General features: G+C 40.5%; 1 protein-coding gene across 3 annotated transcripts; it reads left to right on the top strand.

Moving 5' to 3' along the window:
• Positions 1 to 194: 194 nt before the first annotated feature.
• ERGIC2 (ERGIC and golgi 2) lies at positions 195 to 26,562 on the top strand. 3 transcript variants are annotated; one of them, XM_051620089.1, is made up of 14 exons: positions 195 to 211; positions 5,624 to 5,766; positions 7,625 to 7,733; positions 9,446 to 9,492; positions 10,653 to 10,723; positions 12,244 to 12,284; positions 12,995 to 13,096; positions 14,684 to 14,779; positions 16,357 to 16,412; positions 17,366 to 17,464; positions 18,621 to 18,718; positions 22,316 to 22,478; positions 23,601 to 23,680; positions 24,470 to 26,562. In XM_051620089.1, the coding sequence occupies exons 2-14, from the start codon at positions 5,661 to 5,663 to the stop codon at positions 24,533 to 24,535; spliced, it is 1,134 nt and encodes a 377-aa protein (XP_051476049.1). In that variant the 5' UTR covers positions 195 to 211; positions 5,624 to 5,660; the 3' UTR covers positions 24,536 to 26,562. The 3 variants fall into 3 exon arrangements, 2 of the variants coding, with proteins under 2 accessions (XP_051476049.1, XP_051476040.1); XM_051620080.1 differs by lacking the exon at positions 195 to 211 and adding an exon at positions 3,101 to 3,317; XR_007889548.1 differs by lacking the exons at positions 195 to 211; positions 22,316 to 22,478 and adding an exon at positions 3,101 to 3,317.
• The last annotated feature ends 488 nt before the right edge of the window (positions 26,563 to 27,050 follow it).

Raw genomic sequence — 27,050 nt, 5'->3', positions numbered from 1 at the left:
CCCCACGGCCGCCCCTCGCCGTCCCGCCCGCCCCTTTCTTCCGTCTCCCAGTCCCTCCAGCCCTCACCACTCGACCCCCCCGGACTGATGTTCTTCCCTTCCACCCCCTTTCCAGCCACTCCCACCCCTTCATCTCCATATTTGCTCTTCTGCACCTGCATTTCCTCCTCTTTCGCCTTCTTAAATGCCACCTCGATGCCTCCGCGTTCCGGTAAAGCTCCTGCTTCCCCCACTGGCCCCTGCTTCGCCTCATCCCCTCCGCTCCCCTCTCCCCGCCCCGGCCTCCCCGGCCGGTCCCCGCTCACTCCGGCTGCTCATCCCGTTTCTTTGCCCTTTCTCACCAAGTTTCAAAGCACCTTTTCAGCCGTCGTGAGCCACCTGTGCAGGCGACTGTGCTAGCAGCAAAAGATGTGGGCTTGGATTCAGTCTCGAAATGCTTTAGCCAGGTGTTTAGTTTTGCCTCGTGTGTCTCGCATACCGCTTCCAGCATCTTCACGCTGAACTGTGTTGAAGCACAGGTGGGACTCTGCCTGTTCACATCTGCCCCTCTTGTTCTGTCTACTGCTTTCTCTGTTATTGTCTTTGATATCAATGTGCTTCGTGGCCTAATATTCATGGGATCTTTACTTTTTTTTTTTCCCTGCCCTGGTTAATTTGTGGTTTGCTGACCTGTACAGACATCAGACGTGGTTTCCTCTCTTTGCTCTCACATCAAGGGACTTCTTAAATGATCAGTGTTAAGAAGCGCTGTGGGTTTTTGGCAAGGTAGTTGTATTTTTATGTAGATGACTACTCAAGTCTCAGGGTGCTTTGGGATCTCTTTGGATACTGTAAGTGATACAAATGTGTAGAAAGCAGCAGCTGAGGGGCAGCCCCTTAGCTTGCCTGTGGGGCTTGCAGTTGACAGCTGGATTTCTTCCTCTTTCCCTGCTCTCTCCAGGCTCTGGAAGATAATTCAGATGCCACCACTAAGGTGTCATCAGAAGAGCAGAAAACAAGCATGCAAGTGTATAAGGAAAGGAGCACAGTTTGAATTGGAATAATCTGTTATTTGGTGGATGCAGCATGATCAGTGTTACTCTGCTTTAGCACAGTACAGTTGGATACATTAATATCAATATAGTGCCAAGTTTTATCACTATATAATTGTCCCAATTCTCTTTTTAATTCTGAAAAATGTCTAATATGTTTTCCCTCACAAAATCCAAAAGAGAGAACTAGTTAAAAATATTACTATCATAGTGCAAAGCGGCAGTTTTGTCCAATGCCACTTCTCTCTAAGAGACATCTCAATGTGGTACTGAGCACTCATGCCAAAACTGTTTTTGTCTGTAAGCAGATTGGATTGCTTTCGTTCATAGCCTGTGAGAACATCTGTTGAGCATCTCTGATGCTAATAACCAGATCCATCCGTTGCTTGTTCCCAACCTCAGCGCTGAGAACATTCAAGGGAAAATAGAGCTTAGCCAGCAAAATCCCTGGCTGCTGGATTATACTCTGTGACCACTGGCATGTCAATGTAAGAGCTTTAAATGCTGTAGCTAAAGCTGCTATTTCTGAGCTGAGGGAACAAATGCACAGATAAACGTGTTTTCAGCTTGGTTATTTATCTCATGTAATATCGTTCTCCTACCTCCTTTTTCTTTCTGATGCTGACCCAGTTGTTATTAGAGTTGCCAAAATGATCAAAACAGACTGAGCAGAACTCAGTGAGAACACTGATGAGTTGCTGTATCTTCTTCCTTGAAGCCCACTGTCTGCATATCACTAAAAAGCAAAAAATACTCTTTGAATCTGTTCATACTGCTTTATCGTTTTCAGGTTCCCTTTGTTCTCAAACACCGTAGATGCCCAAAGAGTTGTTTTCTTCAAATTGTATATACTTTGGCATTTGAGACCCTTTTTGTCATTGATCTACATTTTCCTCTACTCTGTTGAAGAGAGCAGATCTCTTAATGTTGTGAAACGCATCTCTGTGGTTTTGGGATGTGGGCTTTGTCTGCTTGCCTCATTATCGAATATAAACGTTATAATGGATTTCATTTCAAAAAATCTTAGAAGCAGCACTTTTCCTTGAATAATCATTTTTATGTCACCTAAGGTGTCAGTATTTCCCAAAGCTATTTGGAGAGTTCCCCTTTTGGCTGTAGGAAGAGATCTAGGTTGGCTCAGCTACTCGTGAACTAACTTGCAGGCATGACAGTAGCATAATGAAACCCCGTGATAACTGACTTTTCAAGTCTGGTTTGATAGCAGTACAGTTGTAAAGACTGCAGGGGACACTGGCATAGCAGAGAATGAACTGCTGGAATTGTAACAAAAAAAATCTGGAGGTAAATTACAACAGTGCTGTTACTAAGGGAGTAAGGTTTGTGGTGAGAGCCAGTGCCTCTTTATTAGCTTCACCAACACAGGGAAAAGAACAGATTTTGGCATAAATCTTCGGGTCTGAAGACTGGCTTGTCAGCTTAAAATCTATCTTTCCCAGCTATTACAGCCCACTGTCTTAAAGCCTTTCCCTCACAGTTAACCTATGAGAAGATGCTGCCTCTTCTCAAGCATTGCCTGCTGCTATACCCATAGCGTCTAAAACAGTATTATCACTGCAAGCCAGGTTCTGGTCCTTTTCCAGTTCGCTTTAAAGGCTCACTCAGTAACTCGCAGCTTCGCAAAGTCTTGCTGATACCTGTGCTCCCTCCCTGGAGCCCAAGGACGCCCCTTCTGTTTGGGTGTGCCTGCGCTGGCGGCTGCGGACGCCGGGAAGCGGCAGCTCCCGGGAAGCGGCAGCTCCCGGGAAGCGGCAGCTCCCGGGAAGCGGCAGCTCCCGGGAAGCCAGCTCACCTGCAGGATCTGCTGCGGGCCTGCGCGGGGAGCTCTGCACAGCCCAGGGCGGCTGGAGCCCCTTTTCCCCGCGGGCTGTGTGCCTGACGCCAGGCTGGGGGGGCTCGGCCCCGGGCCGCTCCCGGCTCTGCTCTCGGGCCGGGCGGGCGGGACGGCCCCGCCGCAAGGGCCCCGACCCCCGCAACGGCTCGCGCTCCCGGCGGGCGGCGCGGGCCCTAGCGGGCGAGCATGCGCAGGCGGGGCGGGCGGGCGGGCCGCTGCCGCTGGCCTGCGCTTCCCGCCGGGCGGCGGAGCCCGCCGCTCCAGCCCGCTCCAGCCCGCTCCAGCCCGGCCCAGCCCGCTCCAGCCCGACCCAGCCCGCCGCGGGCCACGCGCGCTGCCATGCTCAGCGAGGCGGGCGCCGAGCACGGCGTTGCGGCTGCCCTCCCCTCTCCGGCCTCGCCCGCGGCGCTGGGTAACGGCGAGAGAAGCAAGAGGTAGGGGAGGGCGAGACAGCCGGTGCGGCCTGGCCTGGCCTGTGCCGCGGCGGCCCGGCGCGGCCTGTCCCGTCCCGCCGTGCCCGGTGCGGCCTGTCCTTCCCTCGGTGCCCGGTGCGTCCGCGGCCCCGCAGGCGTGCGGGCTGCCAGCTCCTCTCGGGGCCTGCCTCGGCCTGGGCAGGCGGGCGGGCTCGGCCGGCGCGGGCTGCGGGACCCCCGGGAGGGAGTTCCGGCCTAGGTCCGTTCCGCGGGTGCGGGTGTTGGGGCGCGCACCGGTAACAGCTTCGCTTCCAAGTTGCCTGAGGAAGCGAAACCTGCCCGGGCCCCTCGGGTGGGCGTGCGTCGTGGTCGCTTCCAGCGGGCGCGCTGGTCTCGAGTGGCACTTGTGCTGCGCTTTTTTCCTTCTTTTTTTTTTAGCTCATGATAATATTTTTTTTGAACGCAGTTGTCTCTTAACTTCATTCTAAGTTACTTTTGTAGCAATGGATGCAAAATTTTATCCTTGGCGTTTCTTCTGGGGTGTGTGTGTGTTGGGATGGGTCTGTCTGGGTAGCGGGAAGCGAGTCTCCGTGTGTGGGATTAACGAAGTAAACGAGCAGATTGATCTCTCCTGGGAAGATTACAGAAATCCACATCCTCGCTGATGCTGAGTGGTTTAGAAAGTTTCTTAGTAAAGTGCCCTCGAGTGCTCTGAGTTTACCTTGTGCCTCTTTACGTGCTTCTCCTGCACGGGGGAGCAGCCGGGAGGATGGAGCGGTGGGAACTGAACTTCAGCGCTGCTGGGCAGGATCGCGGCACAAACTGCGGCTTCAGGCATTGCCTCCGAGCAGCTGCTTTGCCATATCTGTGCTCCCGAGTCTTTAAGTTTTTCCCTTAGCTACTGTGAACGGAGGTGGGATAATTCTATGAAACGAAGTTCTGTAGTGTGTAAGGACAGGACCTTGCTTCCCTGTTACTAGTTTTTTTTAGTGCTGTGTAACTGAAATTCTGTTCCAGCACCCATCTCCTCTGCCCACTTCAGCTGTGGTTTCTTTGAATCCTGTGCAACACATGCAGTATTATTTTGTTGGTCTCTGCAGGCTGGTTTGACTGATGCCCCTGCCAAGTGCAGAGTCTGTATCTTCCAAGGTCTGAAGCGATTTTGTGCAGTGAGGAAATGGCAGGCATGGATGGTGATTCTTCACATCTGAACTTGAGTTTCCATTGAAGCCTGTTGCTTTGTTATTGCACAGGGATGGGAGGGCACCAGGGAGGGCCAGAGCTGGGAGTAGCTTCAGTAATTTCAGTGGGACATACTGAACACATGGTGTGCTTTTGAAATTGGGGAGACATCTTACCAGATTTTTATACCAGATGATGACGAGGACCATCTCACATGTTGGCAGTGTCGGTTAACTTATCTGCCTTGGTGTCTTTAAGTAGGGAATGATTATATGATGAATTTTCAGAATACAGTTGATGCATGATGGTTTCCTTAGCTTCAGGAATTCTGGGCGAACTGCAGCATTTCCTCATAAGGAAAACAGCAGTGCCAACTTGTTAAAACACGCACCGTGTTGGCAGGACTGGGTTGTGAGCGTATTTGCATGATTTGGAAACAGTTAAGGACAGTATTTTCTGGGCAGGCTGCTTCTCTCAGCATCCTGCTGCTTAATACATCAATGACTGAGCAAAGCAGAGACCATGTCACAGGCAAAATGATGCTGAAGGAGGGAGCTAGGATTTCATACTTAATTTGGGGGGAGGGCGTGGCATTTTTATAGAAGAAAAAAATGCTAGTTTTATTATGACCCTAAAATTCTACATTTGTAAAAATGTGAAATGCACTTTTTCCCCCCCTTTAACATACAGTATATTCCCACATTGGCTGAATATAGGAACCCAGAACAGTTTCACATCCTCCTGAGTTTATACAGCCTATTAGATATTCACTGCTAGGTCAGTGACTTCATGCATTGTCAGGTCTGTTTAGCAAGCTTACTCAGGCATGAGTTTGGGGTTTGGTTTTGTTTTGGTTTTTTTTGTGTGTGTGTGTTTGTTTTGGTTTGGTTTTTGTTTGTTTGTTTTTGTTTTAAATTTAAAATTCAATATACCTAGTACTGGTAAGAATTTAATCGAGAAAGAAAATATTCACAGTGAGTGTACTGGATGTGGCAGGAATGTAAGCAGCAGTGTCCAGGCTAATTTTAACAGTTTTATTGAAGGAAGGGGGACCATCCAGTTGTCTAGCATGTGTTTCTTATGGGTAGTCAGTTTGAGCAATATTGTTTCTGTCTTTTAATCACAATAATTTATTCTCAAATCAGAGGGAGTATATGAAGGAGGAGGTGGATTGTGCTGAAGATGAGGCGACTGAATCGGAAGAAGACCTTGAATTTAATGAAAGAACTGGATGCCTTTCCAAAGGTTCCTGAAAGCTATGTGGAGTCTTCAGCCAGTGGAGGCACAGGTAGGCCTGACTGAGATGCTGACATGATTCATGTTGGCTGTTGGCTCAGTCTAGCATGCTCTGGAAATAGAAACTTCACTAGGCAGAAGACAGGCATCTGTGCTCATTTGAAACTAGCCAAAATTGGTTCCTTGGTTTCTTTTGTGGATGGACGGAGCTCATCTCCTTCAAAAGGCATGGTAAAGATGTGGTATCTTATCCAAATAGATGCATTTCTCATCTCAAGGGAGATTTTTGTATAAAACAGGTGAGACCAGTGTAAAGGTTCACTGTAAAAACTTCTAACCATTTACAACTGGGAGTGCACTATGCCAAGGCCATATTAAAACTCAAATCTGTTGCATCACTAAGTCTTTTTCCTTGTGTCAGGTTTCTGGGTGAGACTGTATCAGGATGAGCTGAAATGCCAGTTGGATTCAGCTCTGTGCTTTCATAAAAGAGGAAGAACATTATCCAGGGGTGCCTAAGAGCTGATTAAGCATTGTGATGAAGAGCAGCTTTTTAAAGCTTTTTGTCATAAATGTGTAGTTGATTTTAAGAGTAAGGAAAGGCCTCTGAAGAACTAAACACTTTACTCCAGGGCATGTCCTTATACCATCCTTATTGGTCACGTGAGCTTCTCTCAAAAAACTGTAGCTCTAAGAAGTACTTTTTCTATATGTATCTGAACAGAGTATTGTGCCATAAGTTGGGCTGGGTTAGAGGTAGCCTCAGCTGGAAATTGTGACTTAATCTGTTGGACTCTTGGAATCATTTGCAGTTAGATAGAAAACTGCTAGCAGTTAGTTTGAAATGGAGGACAAAAATATTTCTCGTGCAATTATATCTGAAACTCAGTTGAATAAAAAGTACAAGAAGCAATTGCAATCTACAGATAAGACTTTGAAGTCAATATGCCACTCATGTAGAAGTATCACAAGGATCTGTATTACTTTGCTGTGTTTCCTGAATGGCAGTGTTAATTATTAAAGGATTATTCTATATAAAATAATCTCTAAGAGCTGATGAAATAACTCTTTGTTAATGTTAGTCCCAGTTACTGAGAAAGCAAGTGAGTTGTTTTTATGTTGTAATTCTTAGAAAGACAATAAATGCTTAAAAATTCCTTTTTTGTAGAATAGCACCTTTCTTCACAAAAACTTCACTTTGGTTTAGGGTGCCCTGAGGGTTTCTCAAGACCAGAAGTTACTTAAGCATTCTTTGGTTTATCTCAGTAACCTTATAAATGATAATACAGCGTTGTCTTATTCTATGTCATATAAAATTTTAATATAGTATTCTCACTTTGTTCAGGATTAAAGTGCCAGGCTTGCTTTCTGGTGTGATAGGGATGCAGAATATACCAAGACTATCCTTAAAGTTTCAATGCCTTAAAACCCATTGCAAAAGAAGTACTGGCCTCTGAAGAGGGCCAGGACTCCAGCTCTGGGGCTGGCAGAGCCTTCAGAAAAGAGAATCTGTCTTTGGAAATTCTACAAGACTTTATTTTCATATTGAGATCCACAAATACCTTTGCTCAGAATTACCCAGAAAGCATCTATGGCTCTAATTATTTCCTCGTGATGGATAGACAGCTTTCCTGTTGCATAGCTGGGGTGGATCTGGCCTAGTGGGCTCCAAAAGGAAATTGATAGCCAGAATAATTAACTGATTAGTGCATCTGCTTTCACAGTGTGTGTTGACATGAAGATTTTCATGTATATGATAGTAACATCGTTTCAGCTCAAAGCTAGAACTTGAAATGTTGCTCATCAATGCCACTCCATGCTGCAGCCAATGGTTTCTTTCCCGATCTGCTTTTGTTTCTGAATAATATTTCTTACTATGTAAACTTTTTTTTTTCCTTTTGACCACTCAGTTTCTCTGATAGCATTTACAACAATAGCTTTCCTGACTATAATGGAGTTCACAGTATATCGGGACACATGGATGAAATACGAGTACGAAGTAGACAAGGATTTTACTAGGTAATTTTTATTTCTTATAGTTCCTTTAAAAATGTAAGTTTGTCTGCATTTCAGGGCAGAATAAATTTTAAGTGTTCCTGTGACTTGCAAGCAGTTTATGATTGAAATTAAGACCAAAATAGTAAAAGGACTAGATTTTTATTCTGTTGGTTGATTTGGGGGTTTTATTTTCTGGAATCAACAAAGAAGATACATTGGTATTTCTTCAATGAAGAAGTCAAAGTAGTGCAGGTAGGTTTGTTGGTGGAGCCCCCTGACAAACTATTTGCCAACAATTTAGAGGACATAGTCATATATAAGTCCACATCAGCTGTGTAAACCCACCAGATTTGCATGAGGCTGACTCTAGTTTATACAGTTAGTATATTGTCATTATACTTTGTGCTGCTGGAGGTGAACCTTAAGCACTCAAAACTTTGACTACAATATCTAGAGATGGTCACTGATCTTGTCTCATATTAATGCCTCCAAGATCAGCTGAAGATACATTGCTCTTGGTTTCATCTGCTTATCTGGACTGCGTTTACCTTTCTTCCTCAGGTGGTCAGGCACCCCCCAGGCCATGTGAAGCTAATTGGAGATTTTGTGCACTGGACACCTTTAAATATCATGTGTCTGGAACTGAAATAACTTTAAAAGCTGTTTGACTAGTTGCTCTGGTAACAAGATAAAGTTACGTATGTCTTGTATGTCAGAAATACCAGACGTGTCTGTAATGAAAAAATAAAAAAAATGAGAAATTTAAGGGTGGTGCATCAAAAACTGAAGTTAGAGTAAAACCATTCAGGCAGATGGGAATTTCACATTGAGTTTTCACATCTTTGCTAAAGTAGGTTAAATCCCTAGTGAAGTTGTCACATGGAAAGGATAGTCTAGCAGTTAAGAGACTGTTAGGGGACTTGGGAGACATCCTGCTGCAGATTTTCCACTTTGATTGTGGGCTGATCAGTCAGCCTAAGGTTCTGTCACAATTAAAGACAGTGGAGATTGGTATCACTTTAACTGCTTTTCTCCTGTACTGACTGTCTGATCCCAAGCTGAGCTAATGTTGAATCCCTTGCTTACGTGATTTGTTTGTGGTCAGATAAGTTTCCAGGAGCAGCTTCCTGGATGGAGGTAATAGGACTGTATGACTGTAGTGAGGGCATTTATTCATTATAGTTTAAATGACTTCTGTGAAACTAGCACAGAAACCAATAGGAAATGCCCAGAATATTGGGGAATGCCACACAAGCCAGAGTTGTGGTGTGATGGAGATTTTTGGGGTGTTGGTTTTGGTTTGGTTGCTTTTTTTCCCCTCATGGGAAGAACTGTGTTTCACCTCCCCTCATGGTGGAAACATTCAGGATAAAGATCTCAGCAAAATGCCTTGTATGCTATTAGAATATATATTAAACTATATATTCTTTATAACAATTTGACAAACTCTTGGTCCAGTAATAGTTAAAAAAAATGTTAGGAGTTTCATAGTGAAATTCAACAGGGAAGTCTGATGCTTTTATCTCTTATCTTGCAAGAAGTCATCAGTGCTTTAATAATTAAAGATCATCTTGATTCAACCAAATTTTAAACAGCTTAAGTTTATATTTATTGGTGTAAATTTTGTTATTTGAATGCATTCCTGAAGTTAATCTGAGAATTTGAGTAACATATCTGTTGGTATTTTTATTCAGTGTTACTTACTAGTTTTTTGCCTTTTTTTTTCTTTCCAGTAAGTTAAGAATCAATATTGATATTACAGTTGCCATGAGGTGTCAATGTAAGTATTCCATCAGGGAAAACTTTGAAACACTTGAGAGAGAGAGAGAGAGAGAGCGAGCTCTTGAGAGAATGCATTTGCTTGTAATGTAGTTGGATGTTGTTAGAAATATTCTAACAGCAAGATTTCTTCTGATCTCGATGGCATGTAGTGATCTTGGTGGCATATGACTTGCTGAAAGAATTGTTATATGTGGAGAGATGTGTTTATTCCATCTCATTCGTATCTGGCAGAGCTTTGCTTTGTCTGTCAGGAAAAAAAAAAAAAGATACGTTGTTCCCATCTCTCTCTAGCTGGAATACTCTAAAAGCTCATTGTGAGACACAACTCAGCAGCAGGAATTTATCACAATATGTATTTAAGAACTTGACCAATACTAACCTGGTCTGTTGTTTAACAATACTGGAACCACCAGGTAATTTCATCCTCCTGATGAACATATGAATGCCTTCACATTTAAAGGCAATTTTTACTATTCTTTTGATATAATTTAGGTAACAAACCATTATTACAGGGACTGCTTTTGGTTGTCCTGAACTGAGAGAGAGAATACTACTTCTACCAGGAGTGCAAGCAAATTTTTTAAGACTTGCTTTTTTGGCTAAGTTAAACCTTGCATTAATTGTATGGTACATAAGTACCATACAATTTCTGTTCATCTCACAAGTATTAATTAAAAAATTAACTTCTTACTCTTAACATTTTTTCCAGTTAGCATAAACATTTTTCAAAACATTGATTTTTAATTTTGTTTTTAAATTTTGAGAAATAAACAAAACTTTATCCTCTGTTTTGACTAGTCTTGGTTTGGATTCAGTGCCTAACAAACAGGAAAAAATATTTATGGGTAGTGGATCCTAGAGGGCTTGTTCATGTGGCTCATACAGCCTCTCTAAAGGTGTTATACATTACTGAGAAAGTATTGCAGAACTGGTCACTGTATCAGTTGATGATACTCCAACATGATAGGTTGAAAAGTGTGATTCTCTGGTTTCCTTGTACCTCCCAGTAATATGCCTCTTGCCAAATTTGTTTTTCTCTTGGTTTGAATGTTGTTAACAAGGATTTACCACTGTATTGTGGAACTTTATTTCAACTCAGATTTGTTTGTTTGTGATAATCTGTAGGACTCTTAATATTTTTCTCCCTCTTAAAAATAGATGTGGGTGCTGATGTTCTGGATTTAGCAGAAACAATGGTTTCCTCTGCAGATGGGCTAATCTATGAACCAGTAAGTTGATTCTTACCTTTTTATTTAAAAAGGAAATTGTTTGATGTGAAGCACTTGGCTGGCTTGCTGTCTTTTATTTTTTTTCCCCACAACTGGTCTGCACAGAACTTCCCCAAGTATTGTCTGATCCTTGAGTGGGGTCTGCAGTGCTTATCCCAGGAATCTGCTAAGGAAGAAGCGTAGCATTGGGATTTCTGTGTGTTCACTCTCTCCAAATACAGCAGATTTGAATACAGCAGGCTCCTGGATCAGTGCTTCTTAACATATCAGTGATTTCTACAGCTAGTTATTTTTACATGTGCAAATTCTAGGAATACATTCTAGCAGTATTTGAACTGGAAGGACAACTATCAGAGTTTTTGTAAAAAGAGAATCGATGTAACTCCTTTTTAATTAGAAGAATACTCTTAATTCTGAAAAAAGAGTGGAAAATTAACATGGTATACTTACAAAATGGCATTAAAGACTTTGTGTCAGTACCCTTTTGATTTCTGTATTGTGAACAGAAGGCTCTAGAACTGAGTAAGCCTGTGCTCTTAGAAGTGGTTTTGCTTGAATAATACTGTAAGCTTTGAAGTAACTATGCTGTGTGAAAATAATTTATCTTTTACAGAAAACCTATTAGAGAACGTAACCTTACTGTAATTCTACGTTGTGTGATAACTGAACCATATTCCAAATTATAACAGTTTTGCCCTGCTTCCTGCTTATGTGTGAGCAGGAGGAGATGGCTGAATGGAAGTATGCACTTGGGAAGGAGCTTGCTTTTGTTTGTTTGCTCTCCTTGGAACATTTCCTCTTTTTATCTGGACAGTTGTCTCTGTGCTGCTGTGGCTGCTGCATGCTGGCAGTTGCCCCAGGCATTATGATCTTAGAAAGAGTTCTTTGCCTCCTTAGTCCTTGGTAGGTTTGAGCATTAATTGCAACTTAATGTACTGTCTGGAGTACATCAGTGTTAACAATACACAGATTTGAATTTGTTGCACGGATGTGACTGGTGGTGTTCTCGTGCTGATTGAGGCATAGCAGGTCCAGTAGCTTGTCTTAAAAGATGTTCTCAATATGGGTTGACCCTAGAAAGAAACGATCTGTACCTGGACCCTTGTCTTTCAAAGATTGCTCCTCTGCTTGTTTCATTGCTGTTTGCATCAAAACCATGCTTGTCAGTTACATCACTTAGAATTAAATTTCCTCTCACTCTTCTTCTAGACTTGCTAGTCAAAGTCTAGAACAGAGCCTGCTAACTCAAGTTTCAAGAGTTTTGGGAAAAAACGCTGAAGTCATAAATGCAAACAGTTGAATAATTTTGGGGGGTTGAGGGGGACAGAAATTTCCATACTTGGAACACTCAATGTATTGTTTAAAGTGCAAAGACCTTCCATAAACTCCAGTGTGTGGTACAAGCATGAAGCTGATTATAAATCCACACTCCTTCCCATTCCCCAGTTCTCTTCTGACTTTCATGGGTGGGACTTCAGTGCTTCCTGCATGATTTATTTGATGTCTTGTTTTTGTTTCAGGTAGTATTTGATCTCAGCCCACAACAAAAAGAATGGCAAAGGTAAAGTGCTGACGTGCAGGCCTGTGGTTTGTGTTATTTGTACTGGAAGTGGCTTTGAGCTACACCAGAGTCACCTAATAGAGCTATGTCTGGGTCTAACAGCTCATGCTTTTAATTCAAGACTGCAAACCTGTGAAAATATATTAGTTTACTTTGCTTTTCTCATGATTTTGAATCTCTGTTGTGGAAAATACTGGCTTTGGACTTACTTTTGGCATTGGGTTATGCAGTTGCAAGCCAAGATGTATGGACTTGCTCAAATATGATTCTGAATGAATGCTTGATAGGGCAAGTTTTAATTATGGGTTTGGATGTGTAACACAGCTTGATAGCTAAATGTCAGAGCTGAGCCATTGTAAACAAATTGGCACTCTTGCAAAAAAAAATATGTTTGAGTCTTTTGAGTTGAACTGAATTTGACATGCTGTATTATAATTTAAACTGGAATAGCTTGGAATTGTGTGTGTGGTGGCCACACTGAGAGTCTGGGAGTCTGGATAGCACTGCTATTTTGGTAACACTGTCATGAAAACCAGAGCTTTAGGCTCTGTATGAAAAATCATTCACAAAGTTTAATGAAACACTTTAATACTGACATCATCCTCGCTAACTTCTCAATTTCTAATCTGTGACTGAAGCTGATAATTAATTGTGAAGTTATTTCTTGTTTTACTGTTGAGTGTTTTCACACTTGCCTGTGTAATCTTTAGGATGCTGCAGCGAATTCAGAGTAGGCTGCAGGAAGAACACTCTCTTCAAGATGTGATATTCAAAAGTGCTTTTAAAAGTGCTTCAACAGCACTGCCACCACGGTAAGAAAAATCAGGATGTTGTGTTATTTCCCTCTTTCCTTGTGCTGTTTAATTAGACTTCACATTATATTTGGTTGTGTCATCTTTTTTTTTTTTTCCCCAGAAGATAAAGTTGTAAGAAAAGACCTTACTGCTTTTTACTGCATTTTAAAGTAGTATACTTGGTACTTGCTTTGAAGAGCTGTTGTTGAATGAAATCTTCTGGGGTTTCCAACCTGAAGAAGGTTTCCAGATTTTATGTTTGTATTTATTTGTTTATGTATACATAATACAGACACAGAAATGCACACACACACCATTTTAGTGTGTTTTATCTGATTCTTCCTTCTTAATGGTAATTAGTAATGCCAAAGCAATACTAAGTGTCTTTTTTTAGAATCAAATAGTATCTTCCTGTCCAGAAAGTGTGGAGGGAAAAAGTTCTTCTGTTAGTTGTGACTTAATAGTTTATGGTTTTAAAAGAATCAACCTTTGAATAAAAGTGCATTTTGTTAGTAATTGCCCTGGTTGGAGATAGTATGGCTAAAACTGTGTGGAGGAACCTTGCTGTTTACACTTTATTCAGCTATCTGCAAAATGCTGAGACCAATACATAGAAAGCTTGATCTACCTGAATCTAGATGCTATGTGATTTAATAATATTTTTTTTTCCCCAGGGGAAGATGCTTTCCACATGAAAGCTAAAGTTCTTTCCCCTTAAAAGCAAACAAACAAAAATAGTCCACAACCAAGCCATAAATGAAACAAACACCAAAAATGCTGTATGCACTTTCTGTGTTTAATCTCCATGTTTGAGGACTAAATCACAGAATCATAGAAATCATTCTGGTTGGAAAAAACCTTTAAGATCACTGAGTCCAACCATAACCTAACTCTACTGAGTCCAGTCCTTTCTACCGAGCTTACATCCTTTCTTCCTGAGGCAAGGCAGAAGAGGCTCAAAAAACCTTTTTCTGTTTTAGTTGATATCTTCAGATTCATTCAGTCCTCCTGTGCCTCTATGATACTTGTTAGTGCAGCATTTGAGATGGTACTTATGCTTGAGATGCATTTTAAAATTATGGGGTTTTTTCATCTTCCTTTAAGGAGCATATTTGGAAATATGTTCTGAGTTGTGCACATTCCAACAAGTGTGGGAAGGGGAAGATTTAATGAAAAATCAATGTTGAAAGCTGTTCGTGCTACATTGTTGTTAATGTGACTAATTATTTTGTTCTGTTCATTGTAGCATTAAAAATTTTCCAACAAACCATTTTTGGTTGAAGTAATTGGAAAAAAAATCTTCAGGGCAGCAAGATACACTTATGGTCTCAGTTTTTCTGTTCAGCTCTTCACGTATCATAAGTTAGCTTTGTAGGCCAGATCTCTGAATACAAGTATGAACAAAGGCTTATGGTTTCATCAGACTGACCTCTGTTATTTTCCCACACTTCCACCATCCCTGCTGTAAGTCTGGAAGATTATGGTAAGGAGAGGTAGATGATAATGCTATATCTTTATGTTAGGAAAAAGAAATCTAACTGTACTGCTTTTATTTCTGTTAGTGAATATTCTCAAGACCTCTTTATGTTGTTGTTGTTTAAACAGGGAAGATAATTCATTACAGTCTCCAGATGCATGCAGAATTCATGGTCATCTCTATGTCAATAAAGTGGCAGGGAACTTTCACATAACTGTGGGCAAGTATGTTCTGTTCAATTCCTGAAAATTTAAAAAAAAAAAAGAATTGACATCTACACTATATATAGTGCATGCATGCATTTGTGTGTGTATGCTTTTACACTTCTGAGTTACTGTTGTCTTCTAATGAACCTTCCTGTACACGTGCTTGGTATTATTTTCCATGTGTTATCTTTTCTTACACAGTTAAAAGCAAATTTCTTCATAATTTACTAAAACAAAGCAGTACCTTTAGTGCATGCAGTGTAGTGATTATGAATTCTAGTGTCTTACAGGATGAAACCTTGAAAATAGGTCCTCTGTAAGTGTATGATGTGGAGTGGAATTGCTTGTACTTGCCTTCGTTCTTTGGACCTGTCCAAACTCCCCCTCTCTGTTAATACACAGTGCACCAACATGGATGAAGTGTAGTGAACTTGTGTTCACTTTTCTCTGTGCTCTTCAGCTCTGCTGTCTTCACTTGTCTTCTTGCCACCTCTTAGCATGCAGTCTGTACTCTCTAACTTACATGTAATTCCACCTGCTGTCTTTGTGTGGGTATTTCTCCAAATGTCACTTCTGTCTGGTCTTGTACCACGTCTCTGTTTTCCTCCTAGATGTTCAACTTCTTAGGCCCTTTTTCAGAGCTGATCATTTCAGCCTTTTTACCTGTAGTGCCATCACTTCTCTCTTCCTGTCTCTAGTTCTGCAACTCCGGATAATCTTCCTCTCTTTTGCTTCCTTTTGCTCATCATTGCATTTGTACTTCTGCTAAGTTGTTCTTTCTCTTCTAGTAGGTATTTTTAATGGCTCTTCTCACTGGCCGCCTTTGTACCTTATTGCCTGGTTATTTACTGTAGTCCTGTCTTGACTGATCTCATTGTCCTTGTCCATTTTCTGTTTGTCCAAAACTTACCTGCATTTGGTAATGATTTAACTTAAGCTAAGTAGGGAATATTTCCTGTATTATTGTCTGGACTGGTAGGGATGAAGTGTAGCTGGGAGACTGTTTTACCTTCCAGAGTTGGCTTTTCCCCTCCCCTCTTCACACTGTTACCGGCCTCTGTGTTGTACTTTCTTTGCAGGTCTACAAACAACTACTAGACCTGAAGTTAACTTATTTATTGAGGGAGAAAATACAGAGTGTAGTTAATTTGCTTACTCATAGAACAAGTATAATAAAGTTTTTGTTAGTCACTTGAGCAGTTTTGCAGCTTTTCAATGTAGTAGGTCATGGTGGCTCTTCTAGTAGGCTGTCAGTGTGTTTGACTTTTCTAAAATTGCAAGACAGTGATTTTGTGTAAGGGGGTTTTAACAGATCTAGCATTCCTGTACCTTGTAGTTCAGGCTGTCTGTACTCAGCAGTAATAAAAAAGTAATATTTTTAAATACAGACACACAAAATTTATATAAATATGTATATTTCTAAAGCATATAAATAATATATGTTATCTATATGCACATGTTTTTAATACATCTAAGGAGTTTATTGGATAGTGGGTGAGAGGTGATTTTTTTACATAGTCGTGTTTAGGAAAGCTATGTCTTTTGTGTAGACTCATTAAACAAATTTTTCATTAAACATAGCTTGCTTTCTTTAGGGCAATACCACACCCTCGAGGCCATGCACACTTGGCAGCCCTTGTAAGCCACGAATGTAAGTTCTTTCTGTCCTCTCCATACAAAGGAGTATAATTTCATTCAGATTGCTGTCTCATTATTATTATGTTGACCTAGGTTGCTGTTGTAAAGACGTTCTAGCTGGGCAACTGCATTGTAGAAGAAAGCGAAGAATATTCTGTGCAATGTTAGACTCAGTAGTGACTTACTTTCATATGTTTAACACTGTTAGTATTATCTTTAGGTTGCTTTTACCCAGGAATCTCAGATATTCTTGGTTGTGACACAGATACTGTAAGAAATCCTTGTATTTCAGTCCAAACTACCTATTTTCTACAAAATCTGTTTTATTAAGTTTCAAGAAATAAGACATTTGTCCTTAGAAACTTGAGTTTAGATCCTAGATGTGTGTTGCTGCCATACTTAATGTGAGGCAAGGGTGACTTACTGTGAAGAGTGAACTTTGTGTTGGTTAAACCTCCAGATGTCTGCCCATGAATATATGTCAGCACAAGTGTATAACATTACAGAGTTTAAATAACCTTTGCAAAATTAGGCAAGGTAGTAATTTGGTAGTTGCCTTATACTTCCTCTGTACATTTTGATTTGTGAAATTTTAGCCTAAATACCGTTACATGCAAGAGCCTGAGCTGTAGAATAACTTAATTATTTGGCCAACTAGAAATTTGCTGTCATAAAGTTTTAACTCTCTTCAGCTCCAGGGTTGATTCAAATAGTTATGATTTATTTTAGAAGTGCTTTTCTAGAGCAATTGAATTTGTTAAATATTTTAGATTTGAGTTTTGTTTGAAACCTGTATGTAGATGTATTGTTGTAGTCATATATCCAATTATATGCACACTAGTGTTTGAAATACTCTAACTAATGTCTTTTCTAATGTGAGAAATGGGTACATCTTTTTGTCAAGGAAGAATATGGAATTTCATAGTTTAAAAATGTTGTTTCATTCCTGTTTTTATTGTCTTTCAGCCTATAACTTCTCTCATAGAATAGACCATTTGTCATTTGGAGAGCTTATTCCAGGAATTATTAATCCTTTGGACGGAACAGAAAAGATAGCATCAGATCGTAAGTGTTTATAAAAAACATATTGTTTATTTTTCCAATAAGTACATTTAGAATATTATCCTGTTTTGTGAATGTTGTGATTTACAAATAGCTTGTCCTGCTGAATTTGGTAGTGAGCAATGCACTGTTCAGTTACCTACGTGGCATCTCAAATGGACAATTTATTTTTCATCTCAGTTCCGCTGTTTGCTGAAGTTGATTTGCAGTTTCTTCCAGATCTGTGTTATGTTGATGTTATGCTATGTCTGAAGAAATTGCCAAGAACTCTGCAGCACTTTGCTTCAGTGGAAATTCATAGATCTGACTTTTGTCATCATGGGGAAAGTTTGGTTTTAAAAAAATAGTATCAGGAGTCTTCAGTTCTATTCCCATGTTTGGTTTGTCTCTTCCATGGTGTATTTTGTGAGGCTACTACAGGAAGGGCTTATGTATCACTCTGTTTCCTCATATATAAATAAAGGAGTATTGCAACCTACTTTACAGAGCTATCTACACCTCATCCTTGTACTTGCATTCCCCATGAGAGTGATCCCCAGAACCTTCTAAAGCTGCTGTTACCTCAGAGTCAGTCAGGCCGTTGGCTGTTGCAGCTGGAATGATTTAGAGTAGTTGAAATTGCCTCAGTCTATCAGTGTTTGTTTTCTTAGGGAATTGCATGAAGACAGAGCAATCATAGGTAAGTAAGCAGGGTGACTGCTTTAGAGGAATTCTCTAGAAGTCTGTCAAATCAAGAGAAAAACTACAACCATTTTAGGAGGGCTTCCAGTATTGTATAGAAAATTCAAGTGGCTAAAATAATTCAAACCAATGTCAAGATGTGTGTATTGTGGTTGTGTGAAACTTGTTCAGTTCTAGTGCCCTGAAAAACACTATCTGTGCATTTTCTGTGAAGCTTTGAGTGGCCTGACCTCAGTGAATCTTTTCATTACATAGGTAAAAGGTAAATTTCTCTGAGTACAAATATGACCATGAAAGCCAACTATGTTGATGCAGATGGTGCTGAAGTAGTACTGGCAGTGCTGGGACTCCTTGAAAAATGTCCCTAGTGTAAATGACTCAGCCAATTAACTGTTTCAAATATTTGTTGTTTGATTTATCTATGAATGTCTCAGATGGTCTTCTACTCAATTCAACAGTGAGATTTGTTTTCTTTTAGACAACCAGATGTTCCAATATTTTATCACAGTTGTGCCAACCAAACTCCATACGTATAAAATTTCAGCAGAAACTCATCAGTTCTCAGTGACAGAAAGGGTAAGTAGAAGTAAGAGAGAACCAGTGAAGAGAAAAATCTAACAGTTGTTCTTAAAAGAAGCTCAAATGTGAAGAAAGAGACTTAGTTGTACCGTGGTTTTGAAAACTCCTTTAGCATGAAGAGAGTCTTCGTAGAATGTTCCAGTGAACTGGATTTATCTGTAAAAATGTAATACTGATGGTGAAGTATATGTGCTTGGTGGCACCTGCTAACTTCTGGTATTAGTGGTTTGCATCCATAGATATGGAGTCTGATACTAGAATTAATGATGCATGCCCAGTCATTGCCACTTCACTGGATGCTAATTGTAGTGGTGAAGTCCTGCAAGTTGTAAGTCTGTAATTTTCTGTGTAGTTTTACAACTATTTAATCCACCTTCAGATTTTAATCCACTTGGGAAGCAAGCCAAAAAATGCAGCTCATTTGAATGTAATAAAGTTAATTGTGGAGTGTTAGAAATGGAAACAAAGGTGGTTTGTATGGAAAACCTAACCATACAGAAAGCATCTCTGCCTCTCAGCTATTTTGTTTAGCTTTTGTTGAACCACCAGCTTCAATTACTCTCCAGACTAGAGAGCTTCCATTTCTGTGGAGAGGCTTTTATTTCTGAATCCATAAAGGAAGTAGTTATTGCTGCATAGTATATGGGAAAATCATAAGGAATTAATTTTAAAGACTGCTGTAAATAAGAAAAAGGCCTTATGTGCCAGTTACACATCTTATTTCCAGAACTTTGTTTTGATCTTTTTGAGCTCTGTTTTGATCTTATTCAAAAGCTAAAGAAAAACCTTTGTGAAAAACTTAATTAAGAACAACAGATAAAGCAAGAGGCAAGAAAGAAGCCTTGGGTTGAAAGTAAATTCAGAGATCAGGAGGGCAGCTTGCCATACAGGTTGTGGTGTTCTCCAAGGGAGAAAGAAAAGTTTTTTATTTCCTCACAATTCCATGCTGTGCTTCTGAAAAATACATAGTGAGGGGAAGTAAGATAAAGGTGATGTCTTGGTATTCAGCTTGGGAAGTGCACACTGCTGAAGGGAAAGGTTCACTCTAAAACTCATGAATGCTGAACTAAAGAGAGGAATGAAGAGGAATTTCATAATGCAATGTACTCCCATTTCTAGTCTTGCAATCTGCTTCCTGTTTTCTCTGCACAATCTCTGCAATGACTAGGTCACTCCTTAAACTTCTGGACATCAGTCAACTGCCTGTCTTACTCCTTATTGTGTTTTTTTAAATCTTGTATTAATTTTTTTCTCTCCTACTGTAAAAGCGGTTTCTGTCAATTAACTGTGCAGGCTAAGATAGCTCTTTAATTTTTTTTGTGGGTTGTATTTTTTTATGAAAGTTGCAAAACAGTCACAGGTTGCTTAGGAGAAATCTTGTGAACAGTGGAGTGACATTACATACTTGTTTTGCTCTCTCTGTCTCAGCAGTTAGCAACCTTGCTGCCTGTAAGGCTTGTTTGTGTTTATCTTTGGAAACCAAACACCCCTAGCAGTTGAGCTGTGAAAGGCTATTAAGAACAGTTATTCACTGAGCAATGTAGTGCATTTATTTCCTAAGAGCAGGCGTGCATGCAGACCTGGAAAAGCTGGTCAGCTAGCCATGGCTAAAAGTTGAATACAGTGAGGTTTAATTGCCAGTGGTGAACGGACTGGAAGCAGAGTTTGAAAGGTATGGGCAGAATTATCTCCACTATTTTTTGAGATACTGTGTTTATCTGTGTTAAAAAGATTTAATTCTAGCAAGGCTTCAGTGATATCTGATGCAAGGGTAGTTATTTTTAGCAGGTTTTAGCAACCAACAATTAAATCTTCTGCAGCAGTAGAAGCTAGAAGCAGACCAAATGGTTTGCATAAAAAGAATATGTATTGTTTGAGAGTGGAGTTTTGGGTGTCTGTTTAACTTTGTGTTCTTTTTTTCACCATTTGACCTCAAAAGGGTCTGTAAGTCTCAGGGAAATGATAGAGGAAAAACAAAGAAAAAAAATTGTTGGTCCCCTGCCAATGGTGAGGTTCTATTTAACTACCTCCAGTCTTCTCTTCCTTCTTAGTATGCCTGATCATCCATCCTGTAATGCTAAATGTTGTTAATGTCTTGAAATATACTGGGTTTGGGTGGTGGTTTTGTTTGATTTTTAACCATTGTAAAGTTTCTGTGACCTGTTACCATAACTGATACATTATTTGGCATCCTTTTTACTTTGGTTTGGTAGCAAAAAGAAACAATAAGGTTTAAGTGAATGTTAGCTGACTGAAGAAGATGCCTAGTCTGTATTTTCCAAAACAGCATTCTGCTTTTTATTTTGTACTGTCTTCTGCATTGCTTTTGAGCAGCAAGCCTTAAATCTGCGGGTCAAATGGAGCTGTAATATATTGCTTTTCTGTTCAGTCTTGCTTGTCTGTCTTCTTTACTAAACATAGCTGAGTTTGTTTTCAGTCAGTTAGGTTCTTTTCTGCTGCCCTTGTATATTTTCAGCCACGTTTGCCTGACAGTGCATTTATCATCACCTTCACTAACAATAAAATGATAGCAAACCTCTGAAAGAATCTTAAGATTGTACTGAGGGTTTTTTCTTTAGCAACCTTATAAAAAAAAATTAAAATAGGGGTCTATAGCAGCCACATGCTCCTCTTTGGGGTCATTTGCTTTAGGAATTTGGGCAAATGAGATGAAACTGTAGCAGTTCTTGGATTAGGATGTCTGATCTGTTTAGAGTTGTCCAAGGTGAGTTAGTTGTTATTTTTATCAAGGTGTATTTCTTGTTGTGTGGCCATTGTCTGAAATGACCTGACTGGCAAAATTTTTGAGAAGAGGCTTGATGCTGGTATTTGGTTTTCAGGCCCCAGAAGCTTTGAATTTTTTATATTTTCCCATTTTGTTTATTTATTTTTTTCATCAAACTAATGGTTTATGGCATATGTGCAAGTATGCACTGAGGACAGAAAAAATTGTGTTGGTCTAATTTAGCTTAAGCTTCTGAATTTCCATGGTGGTATACTCTAGTTTAGAGTCTTCCCTGGTAATTTTAAGAACCAGCAATTAGATCTCCTGTGGCATGTGAATCTGGAGATATGCTCCAAGGAACAAAGGAAGATGAAGCCTAATGAGTCTTAGATACAACATGTAGATTTATATACACCCTGTGGTAAAACTGTAATCACTAGGGCTGTTCAGCAACTTAAATGTCTCCTGAAGGTTTAATCCTGATTTAAATGATTACTAGCAGTGCATACAGTAGGGAGAGCTGGGGCACTGGGTTATAGCTCACTGCAGTTCACAGGCTAGGCTGTGCCACATAACCACTTAGGTACCAAAAGCAACCTAGTTAGGAACATTCTTGTTTAAAGGACCATGTAAGCAAATCTTGAAAGGGTGGTACCAATGCTGATATGCAGCATAAAAGACCGTTGACCAGGGAAAGAAGTTATATAGTGATATTTGACACTTAAAAGGTACTGGCCAAAGTTACCTAGATGTTCCTTGGTTGTCTGTTGATTGCTAACTGATTAAGTAGCTCTTTGCCATCACATCTAGTAAGATTGTTTTACTTGTGATTAATAAGTGACTTATTTTGTTACTGTCTTTTCTTTTAGGAAAGAGTAATTAATCATGCAGCTGGCAGCCATGGTGTGTCAGGAATATTCATGAAATATGATATTAGTTCCCTTATGGTGACAGTGACAGAAGAACACATGCCTTTTTGGCAGTTCTTAGTGAGGCTCTGTGGTATTATTGGAGGAATTTTTTCAACTACAGGTAAAACTATCAGTGCTTTTCCTCTTAAATTCTATTAAAATTCTTCTTGGACATGGTGATTAGGTTATAGATAAATTACACCTCTAGCAGGTGTAAGATGAAGTGCTCATTTATGTGCACTCAGATGTTCAATGAAAGCTGCTAATTTTTTGTGTCCCCGTATGCCATTTCTGCTGCTCTGAGGGACTGTTGTTTCCTTTTTGATAGCTATAGCATAGTTTATTTACTTCTGGAAGAGCAGGATGATATGTATCATAGAACCATAGACAGGTTTGTGTTGGAAGGGACCTAAAGACCATCTAGTTCCAACCCCTTGCCATGGACAGAGATAACTCCCACTAGACCAGGTTGCTCAAAGCCCCATCCAATCTGGCCTTGAGCACTTTTTGGGAAAGGGCATCCACAGCTTCCCTGGGCAACCTGTGCCAGTGTCTCACTGCCCTGACAGTAAAGACTTTCTTCTCAATACCTAATCTAAATCTACCTTCTTTTAGCTTAAAACCATTACTCAGAGAGAGAGAGAGACACACACACACACAAACATACTGCTTTCTGATATTCTGTGTGTTTCCTATAGTTGGGATCCAGTGCTAAGTCAGTGCCCAAAAGGTGAGATAAAATTTCATCTGAGGTAGCTGGGAGGATTTTTCTTGTGTAACTTGTCAATGTACTGGAGGATTTGGTCCTTTAAAGAAGACAAACCCATGCTGAAAAGTCATGATTCACTTATTAGTGAAAACGTAACAGAATATCTGGATTACAAGTGATTTCTTTTTTTCTTGCCTTTCACTTGAAGAGAGAATAGTAAAAAGGCCTTAAACTAAGAGCTGTCTTTTCAGAGGAGGTGTTTCTGTCCTGCAGAATGTATTTTCACCTGTGAAAGCCAGGAAGGAATTACATTTGCTCTGTTAGCCTTGGTTTTGCTTTGTTGATGCATTTCAGAATGTTAGAATTCCCCCTGACCTTGATGTCTCCTTTTCTACGTTAATTTCTCAGTGTTTTACATACTGGTTTACTGCACCGTGTCCTGTTTAAGTATCATGTGGAGCTTTGTTTTAATACTTCCATAAATGCTATAGTTTTTACTGCTTGTAACCACTTAAATCTTGTTTGACATTGCAGGAATTTTACATGGCTTTGGAAGATTTGTAGCAGAAATTATTTTTTGCCGTTTCAGACTGAACTCTAACAAATCCACATCGGTAAGAAAAACTTTCTCTAAGTATTAAGTAAGTGGTACAGCTACCTGAGGGTGGATGATAAGGAGAACTTTGGGATTTGGTTCCAGTAGTACTTAGGATGCTTGCATACCTTGACATACCACCTGAGTAGAGATTCAAGAGCTTTAAAAAATAGTTGGAAAATCCAAGATGTGAGGAAGCAGGGTGTCTTCTAAGAAGCTGAACTAATGAAACCTAGTCTCTTGGAGGCTTCTCTGCTACATTCCCTCCATTGCCCTTACTATACTATTTTTATTTTCATATTGCTACAAAAGTTACATGTTTTTCCCAGGCCTGGTCAGTTTCCCTCACCTATTCTTCTTCAGCTTGGCCTGCTGACTGAAGAAGAGGCAGTGTGTGGTGCTGGGGTTTAGTGTTGCTGCTGCTTAGCCTGTAGGCTGCCGCCAAGCAGCGTTAAAGAGCTGAGCAGTCTTTAGTTTTCCCTTCATTGGGCATCAGTAGAATTGCTCCTCTAGCAGCTACTTGCTTTCATTTTACTTTTTTTTCCATTTAAGCCTGTAGGTAGCCTTTAAGACTTCTGCCTTTCTCTCAAATTTGGTTGAAGTTTGCCAGCTGGCAAGGTTATGTGAGTGAGGGGAGAGGAGAGAAGGTCAAGCAGTTTTGTATAATTTTTGTTTGAGAGACCAGGCAAAAAGGCATACAAGAAATGCCCATGAATAAAGAAGTGTTTGTTTTAGGGGAGGGAGAGGAGATTCTGTTTCTGGTCTAGCCATTAGTAACAGTTTTTTGTTTTTGTTTTTGTTTGCCTAGGGCCCACTTCCTGACGGCCACGCAAGCAACCACTTACCTCTAATCACAGACAATAGTATGCATTAGCCTCCTGAGAAAGTTTTCTTTCTTCCTGCCTGATACAGAAGACACTTTCTTTATAATAAAGAAAACGTTGTGCAATATGCTGAGACAGTGCTGACAGGCAGCAAAAAGTGAAGCCTTTACGAAAACAAAACAACCAAACCAATCAACAAAACAATTTGTGTAACTTTTTGTCTTTCTGTGTGCACATGGAGTCACGGCAGGTTGTGTAACCATTGAGGTGGACCATCTTCTGGAGATTAAAGGAGCATTGCTGCCAATACAGTATTCATGGTCGAGCTGAACGTCTTTGTGATGACAACCATTGACCAGTGAAGCATCTCGGTGATCTCGGTTCTGTGCCTGGGAAGACTAGGAGACTCTGAGGGGAAAAGAGTGGAAGTGGGATGTGTGGAGGGGCAGGCAAAGAGCTACAGTCATAGAGCTGGGGTTCCTCTTAGGTGTACAAACTCAGGTTTGGTTTTTCTTCTTTTGTAGTGGTAGGGCTGGGGGCTAAGATGCAATTCTTACGGGTGGGGAGCAGTCCTAGAAAATCCTGAAGATGGAGATGAGAGAGAACTTGGGGAGTAAGGTGGAGCCCAAGCTATAATGTTGGTCACAGCCACTGCCTTTCTGTAGTCCCAGCATTCCTTAGTGGAAGAGACATGTGGAGCAGAGAAGTTCCTCTCTGTTTTTCACACAGCTGCTTCACCAACAGTGAGACTCTTGCTTCTGGTATTGATGTGGAAGTGCCCAAAGACACTGAGAATGGGCTCCAGTGTGCACAGATTTTTTGACTTGGCATAAGAAGCCTTTTAAATAAGGCATTTGATGGTAATTTTGATAAAAGGCAAGCCTCCCTAGCAGAAGATCAGGAAATCTTTGTATACCTCTTTCTTGGTAAAGGAATTGCTTTGACGCAACCTTTGTTGTATCCCTGCTGCTAGTATGTAAGCCATGGTATGTAAATCCTGGAGATGGGGAGGAAAAAGCAAGCTGCTGCCTTGCTTTGTTTCAGCTAAATACTGCAGAAATGTGGAATTCAGGGCAGGTGGGAGGTCTGCTAGCCCAGGCAGGGAGCAGTGGAGTTGGTCTCCAGGTGGTAGGTGACTTCAAGGAATCTGAATTATTTTGATCCAGACAGATGATGAGAAGGCATCTGCAGAATTAATTCTTCTTGCTCATGAAGGTTTTTGTAAAATAAATGAAGATAGCAATATCAGTTTTATATTGTAAATATGCTACTGAGAATGAATGTTATTAATGCAGATGGTGCTTTAAGAAACTAAACATCCTCTTGCTGCTGAACTACTGGCATACACCTGTGGTTCAACAGTTACTCCACCAGGGTAAAAAAATTAATGATATGATTCCTTCTTAGAAAAACTGATTTAATAATATATTAGGAGCTGATGCTGACCCTGGCCTTACTCACCATGGAATAAGTATTATTGTTGAGAGGATTAACTATGGAAAAATAAAAATCTCTGTGGCTTTGTCAGATTTTGCTGGCTTCTGTTAACGTACTTTACAGGACTCTTGGATCTTGGTGGTGAGCACAGTGTAAATAATATAGCTGATTTGCTATGCAAAGCAAAGGGCTTACTAAACTGAGAAATCATGTGAAATAGTAAATAAAATGTGGGAAATGAGAAAGACCTTTGTTCAGTTTGACTGTTGAGAAATACAGATATTCAGGGGTGCCAGGTCCTCGGGGCTGACAGCCAGGGTTGCGGTGTGTGCTCTTTTGTAGATCTTTTTTAACACTGATTAAAACTCTAGCAACTTGAAAAACTCTTGTCCTTGGTGAGCAAGGAAAACAAAAGCTGTAAGATTTTGGTTCCTGTTTTTCTTTGGCATTTCCCTCTGAGGGTTTCTTCCCTTCTTCTGCTTGGACTGCTTTGGGCTTTGTCCTGACACTTGTTTCTTCTCTGCCTAGAACAGCTTGTACCGGTGGGAGATACTGATCTCGGTTGACTTTCTGTACCAGAACTTAAAATGTTATTTTCTATTCTCACATAAAAGAGCCAAGTGTCTTGGTGTGTCCGAAATCCTTGTGTGGCATATTCATGTTGTCCTACCTAGAGCAAAGCTTGTGTGATGGCTGGTTGCTAATAGAAGAAAATTTGGGATCGACTTCCAGGTGGGAGGTGCTTCATTGTGGAGTGAATACAGGATCAGTTGAGCCCATGTTGCTGTGTTGTTTGCTTTCTCTCCACAAAGGGTTTGGTTGTCACAGCTAGTACAACTTACCCTTGTACCACACTTTGTCCCTGGCTGAACCAGCACATGCAAGGCTGTCCCAGAAAAAACAGTAGTTCCTTGTAGTGACTTTTTTTCTTGTTGATTTATGTTGTGGGCAAAAAGTGAATCTAGTGTGGAAAAATAAAAGGAATGGGTGTCCCTAGACAAATGGAAACCCTGATGTTGATGCAATATATATTTTCTGAAAGGAAGATAATAGATGAAAAATACTATTTTCTGAGTCAGGAAAGATGGTCAAAAATACGTATTTTTATCTTTGGCTCTTACACAATGT

The sequence above is a fragment of the Apus apus genome, chromosome 1 (genome assembly GCF_020740795.1).
Source record: "Apus apus isolate bApuApu2 chromosome 1, bApuApu2.pri.cur, whole genome shotgun sequence".
Taxonomy (NCBI): Eukaryota; Metazoa; Chordata; class Aves; order Apodiformes; family Apodidae; genus Apus; species Apus apus.
This window is presented reverse-complemented; position numbering and strand designations above follow the sequence as displayed.

Excerpts from the sequence above, each read along its gene's own strand:
- ERGIC2 (XM_051620089.1), top strand. The coding sequence starts at position 5,661 with ATGAGGCGACTGAATCGGAAGAAGACCTTGAATTTAATGAAAGAACTG. Across the intron at positions 13,097-14,683 it reads TCAACAGCACTGCCACCACG|GGAAGATAATTCATTACAGT; the intron begins GTAAGAAAAATC and ends TTGTTTAAACAG. Across the intron at positions 18,719-22,315 it reads AGTTCTCAGTGACAGAAAGG|GAAAGAGTAATTAATCATGC; the intron begins GTAAGTAGAAGT and ends CTTTTCTTTTAG.